Here is a 14,694-nt window from a genome sequence, read left to right as displayed (position 1 = left end):
TACATTTATTTTATGATTCGTATTTATCAATCCATCATACATAAAAATTTAACACAATAATATTTTCTGCATGTTGCTGAAAAATGCATGATCATATTGTAGACAAAAATGTCACTAAGAATTACCTCCTAAAGACAAGTACTTACTTATCCTTAGGACTTAATACTTGATAGCCATAATAAATATAATAAAAATCTGTAGCAATTTCATTAAAATTTTGAGATTACAATTGTAAATTGTACAATTACAATTGTACATGGATCATTTTTCTGAGATGTTGTAAAAATGGTAATCTTTATACTTTTATGTCGGGGTTGCCATTGTTAAAAAATCTTTTTTTACCTGTTTGCGACTAGGTTTATATATTTTGACATTAATTAGGAGTGGAGAAGATGGGGGTTTAAGAAAAATTCAAATATTGCCTGTGAGAAGGAGGACAGTGGGAAATCTACATTTTTACATAGTTTGTAAACCTGTGGTGCGGTGGTATGGACATGTGGAGCGAATGGATAGCGAGAGAATGACTAAGAAAATATATGTGGCGAATGTGAGAGGGAAAACAGAACGTGGACGACCGAAAAAGACTTGGCACGATCAGATCAATCAGAACCTAAAATCTGGCGGTGTCAAAAGTCTGCGTAATCGGAGGGCATGTATGACTAGATGTATGGATGTGAAGGAGGCTAGGAGTGTATGTCAGGACAGAAGAGTGTGGCGTTCCATCCTCTCTGCCTACCCCTGCGGGGAAACGGCGTGATGGTAGTAGTAGTAGTAGTAGTAGTTGTAAACCTGTTCGGGGTAGCCATCCCTATGGTAGTTTAATCATAATGAATACGAATATACATGCCTTTTCAACATTTTCCATATTCCGATGCTAGCTCTTCCCTTTGCTAATGCTAAATGTCAAAAATTGAGGTTTAGTTTTGTTTGAAATAACTTTCGCGCATTTTTTATATTCGTAAAGTTGGTCATACTGACATGGTTAACATTACAAGGAGTGGCCAAAGAAACACTTTTGTTTTTGCCTGAATATTTTCACTTAAGAATTACTTTAAATTATAGTTACTTTCATCATGAAGAGTAAACCCACTCACAATTAGAAATATGCTATAAAACTCTAGCCTATAGTAAGTAAGTAAGTAGGGACATGATAAGCGGTGTTGCATAAATCATAGGTAGAATTCAAGTCACTAAACGTTATTCTGAAAAAAAAGGTAATTATTTTTATGTAACAACTGTGGATGTTATAAACACCTAATAACATTTCTGTATATTTCTAGACGCACTGCAGCCGCTTGCATTTTATTTTTTATAGTTTTTATAAAATTCAAATAATACATTAGTACCTACTTAACTCATTGCTTTCATGTCCATTTTTAGTATGATAGGAATGTATAAAGAATATACATGAAGAATTTTTCACTTAAAAAATAAAAATTGAATTTTGAATTCATATGATATATTAGTACCTAATTAACTTGTTACTTTCATGTATATTTTCAGTATGATAGGAATATATAAATGTATGAATAATTAAAATAGGAATTGATTGAAATAGTCATTGACTTATTTAGTTTTCTAGGATCTCTATTAATTTATCAAGTTTTTTTTATACAACAGGTGGTGGCCTATGACGAAGATGAAGGCGAGAATGGAAACATCACTTACAGTATCAAATCCGGGAAGGGGAAGGCCAAGTTCCACGTCAACCCTCGAACCGGAGTCGTGGTGTGCAACACGGACTTAGAACCTGGAACCTTTTACGAACTGAATGTGAGTGTACTCTTTATGTAAAAAAATTGACCAGCTTTTTTCTCTTTATTTAAAATTATTTTCCATTTCAGAATATAATAAAAATACCAGTACAAAAAAAAAATAATACAAAAAAAAGATCTTACAAAGGCATGGCCTGTGTGTGGGTATACATTATATTTAAGGTTATAGTAAAGGGCACTGGCAAGAATACAATAGATGTTATCAGAAATTAAATTGGATTAAAAGTCTTAAACTGCCAACATTTGATTTTAACAGAAAACAAAAAAATCAAAAAGATGAAAATGATAAAAGTTAGCAAATATATACTTTAAAAGTTATACGTTTAAAAGAAAAAGGAACTTAGATCCGTTTTTTTCGATAAATAATTTAAGCAAAATTCGGTTCGGTTGATTATTTTATGTAACGTCAACAAGTCGAAACACACAAACAGTGCTTGGGTTTGCGCCCTACGATACATGTGGCATCTGCGAACACAGCTTGTTTAAAAACATTAACATTAAGTGATTAAGGCTCTCGGGAGGTATGATAAGTACATGGCCTAGTCAACTAAATCGTCTTTTCTTGACAACAATAGTGACGATGACTTGCTGCATCCTATGCCTTTTAAAAAAATATATTATTTGTGTCTTTTATAATTTTTTACATAAGGTCAAGGGATCTTGAATCCCATATGTCACTGCGACCATATTAGGTCCATTGTGATCTCCCTCTGTGTCATAGCTCACCCTCAAGACCTAGGTAAGTCATGTAGCTCACAACCAGTCTTGGTGGTAGGAGCTTCACCTTCTCAGAGTCTAGTAGTAGTTCTCCAAGAATGTGACTTTGGTTGCAAGCAAGTGTGTCACAGTTATAGAAAATGTGAATTGGTGTTATCCTCCATACAAAATCTGCAGACTGGGGAGTCATGTAGTCCAATTTTCGACATGTGCTTCCTCAGTCTGCAGTGTCCTGTTAAAGTCCTGGTTGGGATCCTTATTTGTTTCTTATTAAGCTTTAGAGCTTCTGTGTTGAATTTCCGTGAGTACCCCGTGATCAGTTTCTTCGCGTGTTTCTTCCCGTCTTTTATGGTTAAGTAACATTTAATCAGTTACCTTACAATCCCTTTATAATTTTTATCATTCTAAAGGCTTTAAAAGGTAATGTGTATCTGATAAATATTTTACAGATTCGAGCAATCGACAATGGTACCCCCCCGAAAGCACAAACTGTCAGGGTAACTGTAGAGGTGATCGCAATGCCGGAAGAATCCCTTCATGCCCCTAAAGTGAAGAGTTCCTCGCAAACCATCAAAGTCACCGAGTCTGACAGTGTCGGCTTTCTGGTATCTCTGATTCAAGCTACTGATGAAGATAATGATACTCTTTGGTTTGATATAGTCGGTAAGTTACTTAATTTATAAACAGTAACTCTAAATTCTGTGTTATCTTATTTTTATTGCCACTAACACATTTCGGACAGATGTATTTTACGTGACTCCCGGGCAGACCACCAAAGAGATGGATTGATAGCTGGGAATCGACATCGCAGGAGGCTAATCCCTCTTAAAAACACGCCACAAGGCCTACACCAAGAAGAAGTATTTTATGTCTGCGGACTGCGGATTTGATAATTGTGTACATATAGTTAATACCTTAACAAGGAGATTAGTACACAACATTAATATAAAAACATGAAATAATTCTTTCTTTTTTGACTTTGAAATAAGAATGGCGCAGAAGGTAAAAATATCCTTCCCGTCGTTAAGCATCAATCGACCGAACAGGTAGAAATACCTTTCCCATCTTTTGTGTGTTAATTGTCAGGAATAATCAATCAGAACTAAAGGCACAGTATAAATATTGCGGGCTTAAAAGTAAACTGACAATAACCCAATTTTGAAAACAGATTTGTAAAAGAGTTTTTAGTGCTTTTTTACTATGTTTAAAATTACCCGTTAATCACTTTTATTGAATAGACCCATATTTCTACAAGATAAATAAATATACTGTGTGTTAAGTGAAAATAATGTGTATTCCAGATGGTGATGAACGAAACGACTTCTTTATTGGGAGAGAAAATGGGAATATCTTGTTAGCAAAGAAACTAATGTGGGAAACTCAGAGTAATTACACTCTCAATATAAGTGTTACTGATGGCGTTCATAAAGTTTACACTCAAGTAAGTACCCACTACCTGTATTATGTGCTCAGAACTGGGAGTATACTTATTGTCTTACAATTTCAACTATAACAACTTCAATAAAAACAAGCGTTAAAAACAGCTTACCTTCAAGAAAAAATACTATAAAGATATTAACTATGTTACTTTTATGTATTTCTTTAATCTTGTTACCTGTTTTTGAGAAAATAAAACTTTTATTGGAGATACTTATTACTTGTGTTTTGTATCACCATTACAATATTCACTTAGATATCTCACAAAGTTATAGGTTTTAAAAAAAAGTTGTTGATAATCAAATAATATCTTGTAAACTCATCACAATATATGCGGATGTTCAGATATGGACTATAGATTAGGTTAAACCTTTCATATAGGACATCAATTAGACAACGATTTTAGGTTATTCCTGTGTTCAGTATAGACACCATTGGTCAACCATGAATCAAAATGAAGCAATTTTAAATAACCATGAACTGGCTTAGTTTCATGTTTATGTATCTTTTACTAATCTGCCTCCATAGTAATGTTATGGTTAGCATGTTTGGCTACCATGTTGGGGTTTCTGGGTTCTATCCCCAGGGGTGAAATTAAATATTGGTTTTTCATTTTTTACTCTAATATTTGTTCAATAGCATTGTGGACTCACATATACCAGAAGTTCTTGTCTTTGTATAACTAATGAACTTTTATAAATAACTTTGTTACTTTAGGACTTCCTTTATCCTATGTCGAGTGTAGCTTGACATTGTATTTATTACGCCAACTCTAATATCGACTTTGGCTTGACTTATATGTAGCAATTTAATTTCCATTAAAAAAATAATGTAAAACCATTTTTAAATCTGTTAATTAGTAATTGATTTACAAAATTAAAAAAAATATATTATGATTGAGAAATTAAGGAGTGCTAAGGGTTAATTTGACATTTCACAAAATTCATATTATTATTGTATCAGATACTTCACCTTCATTGTACCAGGATTATTCACCATTTTTCTTCCAAGGGAAGAATGAAACATCTTTCATATCAAGTTGAGACACCTTTAAAATTGACATTTCATGATTAAATGAAGGTAAACATTATCATCTGTCTAATTCACTAATTTTTCTTTTATTGCAGCTTAACATTATCGTGATTAATGATGTGAATGATCAAGGACCTATGTTCAGCCGAGACTTGTATACTGTCAATGTGTCCGAGAGCTTTTCAGGAGGAGAACCGATCTTAAGGCTTCAAGCGACGGGCCGAGATCACCTCCTGTATAGCATTCTAAACGGAAGGAATACAATATCTTCGCAAATATTCCGAGTAGATTCTTTGACTGGAGATATAACAGTCAAAGAGCCACTCGACAGGTATACATAATATATAATATATAATGGCACAATTAAATAGCAATAGAGGAAATATTTCATTAAGTACAACTTATAACAGTCAAACAACTGTACGCTAAAATAATCCTTACATATGTTTTTAAGAATTACTTAAATAAATCATAAGAAAGTACCTCCCAGTAAAACACACAAATCACCAATAACACATACATAGAACCACAAGATCAAAAACACATCAAACAAAATCACAAACACATACCTCACTTGGTCAAAGCAACACAGCTGTATAACCTGTTTTAATTTTCCATAAAGTCATTAAATAACAAAATTTTGTTTGAAAGAGCTATTCATAATTGTATATTGGAAGTGGGTAGATTTGAAATAATTTAAGTTTAACTTAATTTAATAAATACCACTATTATTATAAAAGTGGTATTTATAAGTAAAACTAAAATTAATGTTGGATAGATTTTACCACATCTGACTGCCAAATCATTCAATGAGATTTGAAATAAATGTGATCATCGGCCATGTCATATCCAATCATTTTATAGAAAATAAGTATTGTAAAATGTGCCCTAAGCATGGGAAAACCCAGTGAATTGATGTAAAAAGTCGATGCAGAAAAGTTACGGGTTGAAATGTAATGTAAAAAAAGAATGAAGCATTAGTGAAACCTGTGAATACTGTTTTATTTATTAATTTTTTAAATAAATGTAATTTTACTGTTCATATTTTAGGGAAGTTTTGGAAGAGCATTTGTTGACAGTGATGGTGCGCGATCAGGCGTTAATTTCTAAACGAAGTTACGCTCGAGTTTTGATACATGTCATCGATCATAATGATCATCCACCAGAGTTCAGTGCCAAGATTGTCCAAGGAAAAGTGTATGAAACATCACCAATAGGAACATCCGTAGTGAGAGTTTTGGCTAGTGACAAGGACAAGGGAGAAAACGCCGTTATTTCATACTCCATCACCAGTGGTACGTTATTTCATGATTTATTTGTAAATATTTACGATCGTAATTTATATTTTACTTGAATTTTGTTCCTTTTTCATTTTTTTACCTCAAACATAGATAAAGAAGAATATAGAAGTCTGGGAATTTACAGGGCTTTTGACCTGTCATTGACTGGTTTAAGTGATCACTTAATCTTTTGTGTGACATCCATCATCCTACCCTTGACAAATACAATACTAAAATTTCAGAGGCTATATTTATTCTTCAATTGAAAAAATGCTTCTTCAGCGTCATCTGTGGTTGAACTTTTCGTTTTCATTAGCAGAATATATTCATAAAATGCATACACTTAAACCAGCCAATGACAAGTCGTAAATCATGAATATGCCCAGATTTCCATATTTCCAGATTTAAGATTTTCTTTTAAATATTGTAATTGTTTTTCTTTTTCTTCAGGAAATATAGGCAACATGTTTACGATTGATCCTGAGATGGGAGATATTACTGTCTCCAGAGAACTGGATCTGAATAGTGCTTCTGAATACATGCTTCAAGTTAAAGCTACAAACCCTGGACCACATCCATCGTCAACATCAATACCTGTTCACATTATGGTCACTATGGCGGATAACGCTAGTCCAAGGTTTTTTCTTCTATTCAATTCTAATCAAAATTAAAATACAGGATTTCTATTTGCATATTTTTGAAATTGCTGTCAAATTTATTTTAGATTCCTAAACGAAGAACTTGTAGCCGAAATCTATGAAAATGAACCATCTGGGACGTATGTAGAACACTTGAATGCCCGTAGTACGTCTTCACTATTATTTGAGATTACGGGAGGTGATGATTTCAATATGTTTGAGATCAACCCTTCAACTGGAGTAATCACTACTAAATATCCATTGGACTATGAAAAAACTAACATTTATAATCTGACTGTCTCTGCTACAAACATGGTAAATTATTAAATTATGATTTTATGTGTTTTATAACATTACTTATAATACATACTAAGACCTTCAATGTACTCTTTCTAGGCCTCTGCAAGCACCCGATGTTCAGTCGTTGTTCATGTGTTGGACAAAAATGACAATGCTCCAAGATTTTTGTCCAAATATTACTACGGAAGTTTATCAGAGTCTGCACCGATTTCATCTCTTGTTTTATCTAATAACAGTGCACCTCTTGTGATATCGACTGAAGATTTAGATTCTGAAACAAATGCATTGAGAAGTTACGAAATTGTGGAACCTCTTGCGAAAGAATATTTTACTATTGACCCGACTACCGGAGCTATAAAAACAATTAGCGAATTAGACCACGAAACTGTTCCATTCTTCACTTTTCATGTTATGGTATGTATCATTTTACACATGCTCGTTTTGATGATTGAGTTATGTTACTATTTTACGATACTAAATCGAATTTATTTATAGGTATCTGATATGGGAAAACCGAGACTGTCATCTGAAACAACAGCTGAAGTTCAGATCAACGTGTTAGATGTAAATGACTGCCCTCCTATATTTGATGAAAAGGAATATAATGTCACTCTTTTACTTCCAACTTATAAAAATGTTGCAATCGTTACTGTCAGCGCAACAGATCCTGATTCCATTCAGAATGGTACCCTTAAATATGATATCCTCGACGGGGATAATGCTAACATATTCTCTATCAACACTATCAAAGGAGTCGTCACGATACTCTATCCAGATAAACTAAAGCATTTCCATAGACTGAGAGTGAGGGTTACTGATGGCAAATTTACGAGTACCGCTCAAGTCAACATCAGGGTGGAAAATTCGGAGAGCTCTGGTCTTATATTCCAGAAGCCACATTATGAAGGAAGCGTTATGGAAAATTCTACAAAGATAGTCACTGTCACAGTTGTAAATGTTCTCGGTAACACGCTCAATGAACATGTCGAGTTTAAAATCCTCAATCCGACTGACCTGTTTAAAATAGGACTCACTTCAGGAGCTATTCAAACAACAGGAGTGAAATTCGACAGAGAAGAGAAAGACATGTATTTGTTGATAGTAGAAGCAAAAAGTTCATCAATAACTTACGATAGGGAAAGAGAAAATCCTCGTGTGGCGCATGTCGTCGTCAATGTGACAATTTTAGATATTAACGATTACTGTCCTATGTTTGTGAATCTCCCTTATTACGCCATTGTGTCAGTGGATGACGTCAAAGGAGACGTGATTACAAAAGTTCATGCTATAGATATGGACAGCATGGAAAATGGTGAGGTCCGATATGAAATGAAAAAAGGCCACGGAGAACTTTTCAAAGTCTGTCGTAAAACTGGAGAAATATCTTTGAAACAGAATTTGGAAGGCCATAATAAGGAGTACCAACTTGTAATAGGAGCTTTTGATGGAGGTATAATTTTTTTGATGATTCACCCATCTTTGTGGATGATTTTGGTAAAATATATAAATATTTTTTTAAAATCTTATTTTATGTTTTAGGTGCAACCCCTTGCTACAGCGAAGCAGTTGTAAATGTGAAAGTTGTTGATAGGTCCATGCCAGTGTTTGATAAGCAGTTTTATTCCATGAGTGTTCCTGAGAATGTGGAGTTGCAGAGTCCTTTAGGTGTTCCCTTGCAAGCATCCTCCCCTCTCGCTCGGAAACTCATTTACACCATAGTAGATGGAAATGACCTGGAAGAATTTGCTTTGGATTTCAACACTGGTATTTAATTTTACTTATCGTCTGTGTTTTTTTTTCTTTAATTGATCATATTGTAGTTGAGTTTATTAAACCTCTCGATGTTGTTAAGAAATTCATTGCTAGTAGTTTTGTTTTATTCACGCAGTCAAGCTGAAAGTAGCCTGTGCTGTAGGATTATATTATCATATCCGGACTTTTTGGCAATGTTTCGAACACTGTAGGTATTTTAATAACTAAAATAACTAATTGGCTATTGTTATGGGATGAATTTTAACTTATTTTTTACTTAACGTAACCAATGACAAAGCAGGTTATATTGGGTACAGAATTCCAAAACTGGTATTTCATATGATTTCAATTAATAACTGGTGTGGTTTGGGATTTCTCAATATAGGCTGTGGTTTTCTTGTATAGTTTTTCTCTTTGTTGAGCTCATTTAATGAAGATTCATGTTTGGTGTAGTACAAGTAACTTTATTAACTGCATGAATGTGCTGTCGCGCCTGGATTTACTCTTAGTCCTTTCTTTGTCGCTGATATAGAAACCGACTCAAATTGATGTCACAAATTACTTTCGGGGGGAAATCCAAGGGCGGAAGCATTTACATATTATGCCATAATTTGGTGGTTCACGAAAATATACTCGATAAAATATTCACTAAGTTCTAAGCGAGACAGACAAAGATTGGATTAAATATGTGTTTATCTCCCTCTGTCCACAGCGCCAGACAGTTTCAATGGTCCTTGTGAGTATTCAATGTTGTCAGAGTATTAATGTTCATCTTTGTGTGAATTGCTCCATCCATCTCGTTGTTTGTGCTGTCATGACTCACACACTTTCCTTTCTAATGCAACATACATCCCGCTTTATATATGTTTTCTTGAATGGCTTGATCTGCACCTTTTATGTGTAAATACACGTACTTTGCTTGAACAGGTATTATTCAACTATGGCCACGTAATATGTACTAAGTACTTAATGAATATTGCTAGCATAAAAATGGGAGTATTAAGAAATTTGATTATGTCATGTAATCTGCCACATATTGTACATACATATCTACCTTATATGTATGTATGCTGTATTTTATTTGTATGTATCCTAGAAAAGCAGAAATAAATGTTTATTATGCCCTAAAATGTTAAGTACATACATACCTACATATAAACAATTGTAAGGTTCAATAGATTGTATGAATTAGTAATTAGTTAACCTAAAATATCTGAATTTGTCTGGTAGTATGACCGCAATAATATGGCGAGACAAAATATATCTTCCAAAACCTTTCAAGTACTTCATAAACCCAGGTTTTTGAATTTTTTGTGACAAAAAAAAAACTCATTAGGTATTATTAAAAAATCTTACTATGCATAATATTTAAAAAAAAACTTTATTTAATGCTCAAGAAATGTAAACACATCGCTCACTCCTTTCAAGAACGTCATAAATCAAAAATCGTCAATTTTCAGTTGTGCATGTTTTCAGAATGCCGAGAAAATGTACTATATCCCAGCAAAAGAAGCATATTTTAAACTTAATATTTACCCGCTACAGGGCAGAAAGTGTTGTTTTTGCATTTTGAAGAAAATGTATTGTTTAGCAATTTTTTAAAAATATATTAAATGTTTTTCAAATGGAAAAAAAACCTTCAGGTTTTACCTAAAAAGATCTGTTGCACAGTTAAAAGTTCAATAAGTGGCTTGATATTTATTTTTAAAACATTGTATTATATTTTTAAACTTTAAAAATGTTCTCCTGAAAAATCAAGTTTTTTGATTTATGACGTTTTTGAAAGGAGTGAGCGACATATCAACAGATATTATATACACTTAGATTTATTTAAATTTTCGCCCTTATGTAGGTAATATCTAAATCAGTCCTTTACCAAATACATACACTCTGCTTTGTCTTCTAAAATTCATTTTGCTTTTCATCCTAGTCGAACCCTTATTTAATTTTCATCGGAAGTTATACATAAATAAACTAACTAACACTTACAAAATAATTCCACAAAAGTTACAATGAATCCGTATACATAAATAAACTAACTAACACTTACAAAATAATTCTACAAAAGTTACAATGAACAAAAGAAAGACAAAGTGTACCATATCACCAACAACCATTATAGTCCTTGGTACGGGATCAATACTTATTATTATTATTAGTTGCCATTTTGGATTTTAGACTGCTCGTGCTTTTAGTTATTCTGCATGATTTAGTGCAAGTTTTATTATCATTACAAAATAAAAATATCACTGAAATTTATATACAGTAAACCCTTTTGCCCTAATGTACAATGAATATTTAAGAATGATTACTTAAAAAATATTTTGGAATAAAAGAATATCATTCATTTTGGATATCTATGATCTCAAAGGTCATGCGTAAATAAACTCACATAGATATTTAACAATATTTTTTCTTTTGTAATTTTGGTCTTCGTTTGTGCTTTTAATATTGATTCTTTTTAACTAATAATTTATTAAAACTGTTATTTTAATTAACATTTTTGCTAAGAAAAAAATACAAAAATTTTAACAGCGTATGTTTTTTTTTTAAATATACCTCTGTCGAAATTTTATTTTATCAAGATATTATTTTTATCGGGTGAAATTATTTATTGGAAAGACAGTCCTCAAAAATCATTGTCTTATTCTGTACATTTGTAAGTTTGGCTTTACGCTTGGAGTTTAAATGGGCAGGCATGCTGTTTGCGGCGGAAGAGTTGGACTTTGAACAGCAGCGAACTCACGAGCTCAAGGTTCGAGCTACCGACAGTGTGACCGGGGTCTATGCGGAAGTGGCAGTGTCCATTGTGGTCGAGGATGTCAATGACTGCCCTCCCGAGTTCTCGCAAGACATATATCATGTCAATATATCGGAGGCTGCACCCTTTGGAACCCTTGTGATGAAGCTCGATGCACATGACAACGACACCGGTAATTCAGTCAATCTATTCATAATTTAAACTGATGCATTTTGAAATATACCCTTTTCATTTAATAATAATTTATAATTTTCAGGAATCAATCAGGAGATATCGTATTCAATTTCGCAAATCCACAGCAATGCGAGTTTATATTTCCATGTGGAAACGGATGGCAGTATATTCCTAAAGCAATCTTTAGATAGGGAAACGCTGAGTTCACATCATTTTACCGTGGTAGCTACTGATAAAGGTGTTCCGCCTTTATCGAGCACTGCTCATGTTTGGGTAACAGGTATATATATTACAATATTACTATTTACTTTCTATAAAATAATAATAACTCTATGTGTCGACATTAGGGAAACGGGATTTAACTCTATTTTTTACCTTATTATACTTTAATTGTACTAAATTTAATTGTAAATACCACTAATTATTTATTATACTATATCGTGACATGATTCGATGCACTCTCAATATTATTATTAAACAACATTTGCGAAAAATACCTTAATTTGAGATTTGTGGCATTGGGATGTTCACTTTTTTGTTCGAATTTAATAAGATATATCTTAATTTCTATTTCTTTAAATGAAATTACATATATTTTTTAAATATTTATATATATTTTTAAATAAATTATATATATTTTTATAGCAATCTCCCTTAATATGTGGAGCTAGATCTTTTTTGCCACAATATCTTCAGTTTCCAACACCAATTAATTGATTTTAAATAATACTGTTTTCTTTCAGTTTTGGATATGAATGATAATCCTCCTCGTGTTGAACAACCAGTATTCAGCTGCGTGATATCCGAACATGCTACTCGAGGCCAGTTCGTAACAAGAGTGGCCGCAAGTGACCCGGATCCAATTGATCTTGGTCACCTCTCGTACTCTATTGCAGGGGGAAACAATCAGCAAACCTTCTCCATAAATTCTACCAATGGTTGGTTTCATACCTCATTAGTTTGATGCACTCTGAAGTATCATTTTTTTAAAAATCAGAAATTGAAATAACCCTATATTTATGCCATTTTAGGAATCATCTCTCTTCTCAATATTCAGAAATTTGGGACATCACCCATGACAGTTTTAAATGTGTCTGTATCCGACGGTGTGTATACGACTTTTAGCCGGGTCAAAGTGTCATTAAGTCCCGCTAACAGACATGCTCCTAAATTTACTGATGTTATCAAGGATATATCCGTCTTGGAAAATCAACCTCCCGGACTTCACATAACAGTGGTAAGAGCTAAGAACTAGCAATCTGACATGTTGTTTTGACTGTTATGAGATTTGCAAAGATATAATTCTAGAAAAAAAACAGAGTTTTCTCTAATTATAGGCCACTTCAGTTCATTTAAATTATGTAATTTGTGTCTTAATTACTTGCGCATAATTGTTATATGTTATAGTATTCCAGGCTGGGTGCACATAATATAATATTATATCACCGTGCTGACTTAAATACCCTATTATTTTTTTGTATTACACATTTATTCAGAAACCTAACAGAAAATGTTTTTTATTAGACCTATCAAAATGTTTTTAGCAGCAATATTTATAGTTATTTTTCTATTTTAATTTAGGTCAAAGCGATTGATGAAGACCTTGGAGAATTTGGACAAGTTACTTATTCGATCCCTTCCAATTTGCTGAAGAACACTTTCTCCATCAACAGTCAAACTGGAGAGTTGACCACTCTTGTAAAACTAGACAGAGAAACTGTACGCGAGTATGAGATTCTTATAATGGCGTCGGATGCGGGTGGACGGCCGGCATTTACCACTATCCGAGTGAAAGTGGTCGATGAGAATGACAATGCTCCAATATTCCTATTGAAAGAATATAAAACTGCTATTCACTCTAATTTCAGCGTGTCTATGTCGTTTTTGAAGGTTTGTACAGCCTGAAATTTCAGTTGTGAATACCTTTCCTGTTTTCATAGCTGTTTTTATATATTTTTTTAAACATGTGTTTTTTTTTAGATAAGGGCAGTTGATCCGGATGATGGATTAAATAGCAAGATTCAATATTCTTTATACGAAACAAAGAAGATGGGAGTCAGTGATATATTCGGAATCAATGTTAATACAGGGTCGTTGACTTTAGTCAGAGATGCTGAATCCTTGAGTATGTTATTCATTCGATAATGATAATAATACACGGTTTCATATGATGCGAATGGTGTGATTTAATATGTTTTTTTCTCTTCAGAATCACAAGTTTTCCAATTTTGGGTGAGAGCAACAGATTTTGGCAAGCCAGCTCTTCACTCTGATGTTTCAGTTGAAGTTTACATAATGGCTCCGGAAGATCATGCGCCAATTTTCGAGAGGAATGTTGAAAAATTCTTTTACCCTGAAAACTCTCCTCCTGGTAAAATTAATACTTACATTATATTCCTAGTCTTTTCTTATTGTCGTATTAATGATTATATTTATCCTCTGGCTCCTTTATTTCAGGAACCGTGATAACCCGTCTCAAAATGGTTTCCGATGTTTATGCAACCTTCCGGATTCTCCCTGGACTCTTTGACAAATCTCTATTTCAAATAGATTCTATGGGGCAGCTTGTTATTTCTGGAAATTTAGACAGAGAAACCAAAGACTCTCACTTGATCGGGATCATTGCCGAAACTCAAAGTAGTCCACCACTTTCGGCTCTTGCAGAAGTGACACTAAATGTATTGGATGAAAATGACAACGTTCCTATATTTCATTCGTCCCCATATGTCTTAACGCTGGCAGAGAATGTTGAACAAGGAACATCCATTTTGAAAGGTAGCTTGAATGGTTTTAATTATTAAAAATACTCTGTGTCTGAATTCACTACC

The 14,694-nt window shown here is 33.2% G+C and overlaps 1 protein-coding gene across 6 annotated transcripts in view; it reads left to right on the top strand.

Moving 5' to 3' along the window:
* The window catches only part of LOC148303421 (fat-like cadherin-related tumor suppressor homolog), a 448,267-nt gene that overhangs the window by 414,023 nt on the left and 19,550 nt on the right, over window positions 1–14,694 (top strand). For 5 of the 6 annotated variants that reach the window (XM_088269965.1, XM_088269964.1, XM_088269963.1 and 2 more), the window contains 19 exons: window positions 1,621–1,773; window positions 2,942–3,155; window positions 3,794–3,933; window positions 5,057–5,292; window positions 6,012–6,256; window positions 6,692–6,878; window positions 6,966–7,194; window positions 7,276–7,593; window positions 7,675–8,629; window positions 8,719–8,943; window positions 9,644–9,667; window positions 11,628–11,864; window positions 11,949–12,146; window positions 12,610–12,804; window positions 12,898–13,103; window positions 13,448–13,756; window positions 13,847–13,991; window positions 14,076–14,237; window positions 14,324–14,641. In XM_088269965.1, the coding sequence (XP_088126091.1) occupies window positions 1,621–1,773; window positions 2,942–3,155; window positions 3,794–3,933; window positions 5,057–5,292; window positions 6,012–6,256; window positions 6,692–6,878; window positions 6,966–7,194; window positions 7,276–7,593; window positions 7,675–8,629; window positions 8,719–8,943; window positions 9,644–9,667; window positions 11,628–11,864; window positions 11,949–12,146; window positions 12,610–12,804; window positions 12,898–13,103; window positions 13,448–13,756; window positions 13,847–13,991; window positions 14,076–14,237; window positions 14,324–14,641 (4,696 nt within the window). The remainder of the gene's footprint in view (window positions 1–1,620; window positions 1,774–2,941; window positions 3,156–3,793; window positions 3,934–5,056; window positions 5,293–6,011; window positions 6,257–6,691; window positions 6,879–6,965; window positions 7,195–7,275; window positions 7,594–7,674; window positions 8,630–8,718; window positions 8,944–9,643; window positions 9,668–11,627; window positions 11,865–11,948; window positions 12,147–12,609; window positions 12,805–12,897; window positions 13,104–13,447; window positions 13,757–13,846; window positions 13,992–14,075; window positions 14,238–14,323; window positions 14,642–14,694) is intronic. The other variant, XM_088269962.1, reaches the window with a different exon arrangement.

This window comes from Brachycentrus maculatus, unplaced genomic scaffold (genome assembly GCF_059751285.1).
Source record: "Brachycentrus maculatus isolate JH-2025_06_01 unplaced genomic scaffold, ASM5975128v1 h1tg000369l, whole genome shotgun sequence".
Taxonomy (NCBI): domain Eukaryota; kingdom Metazoa; phylum Arthropoda; class Insecta; order Trichoptera; family Brachycentridae; genus Brachycentrus; species Brachycentrus maculatus.
The sequence above is the reverse complement of the archived record's forward strand: the minus strand, read 5'-3'. Positions and strand labels throughout refer to the sequence as shown.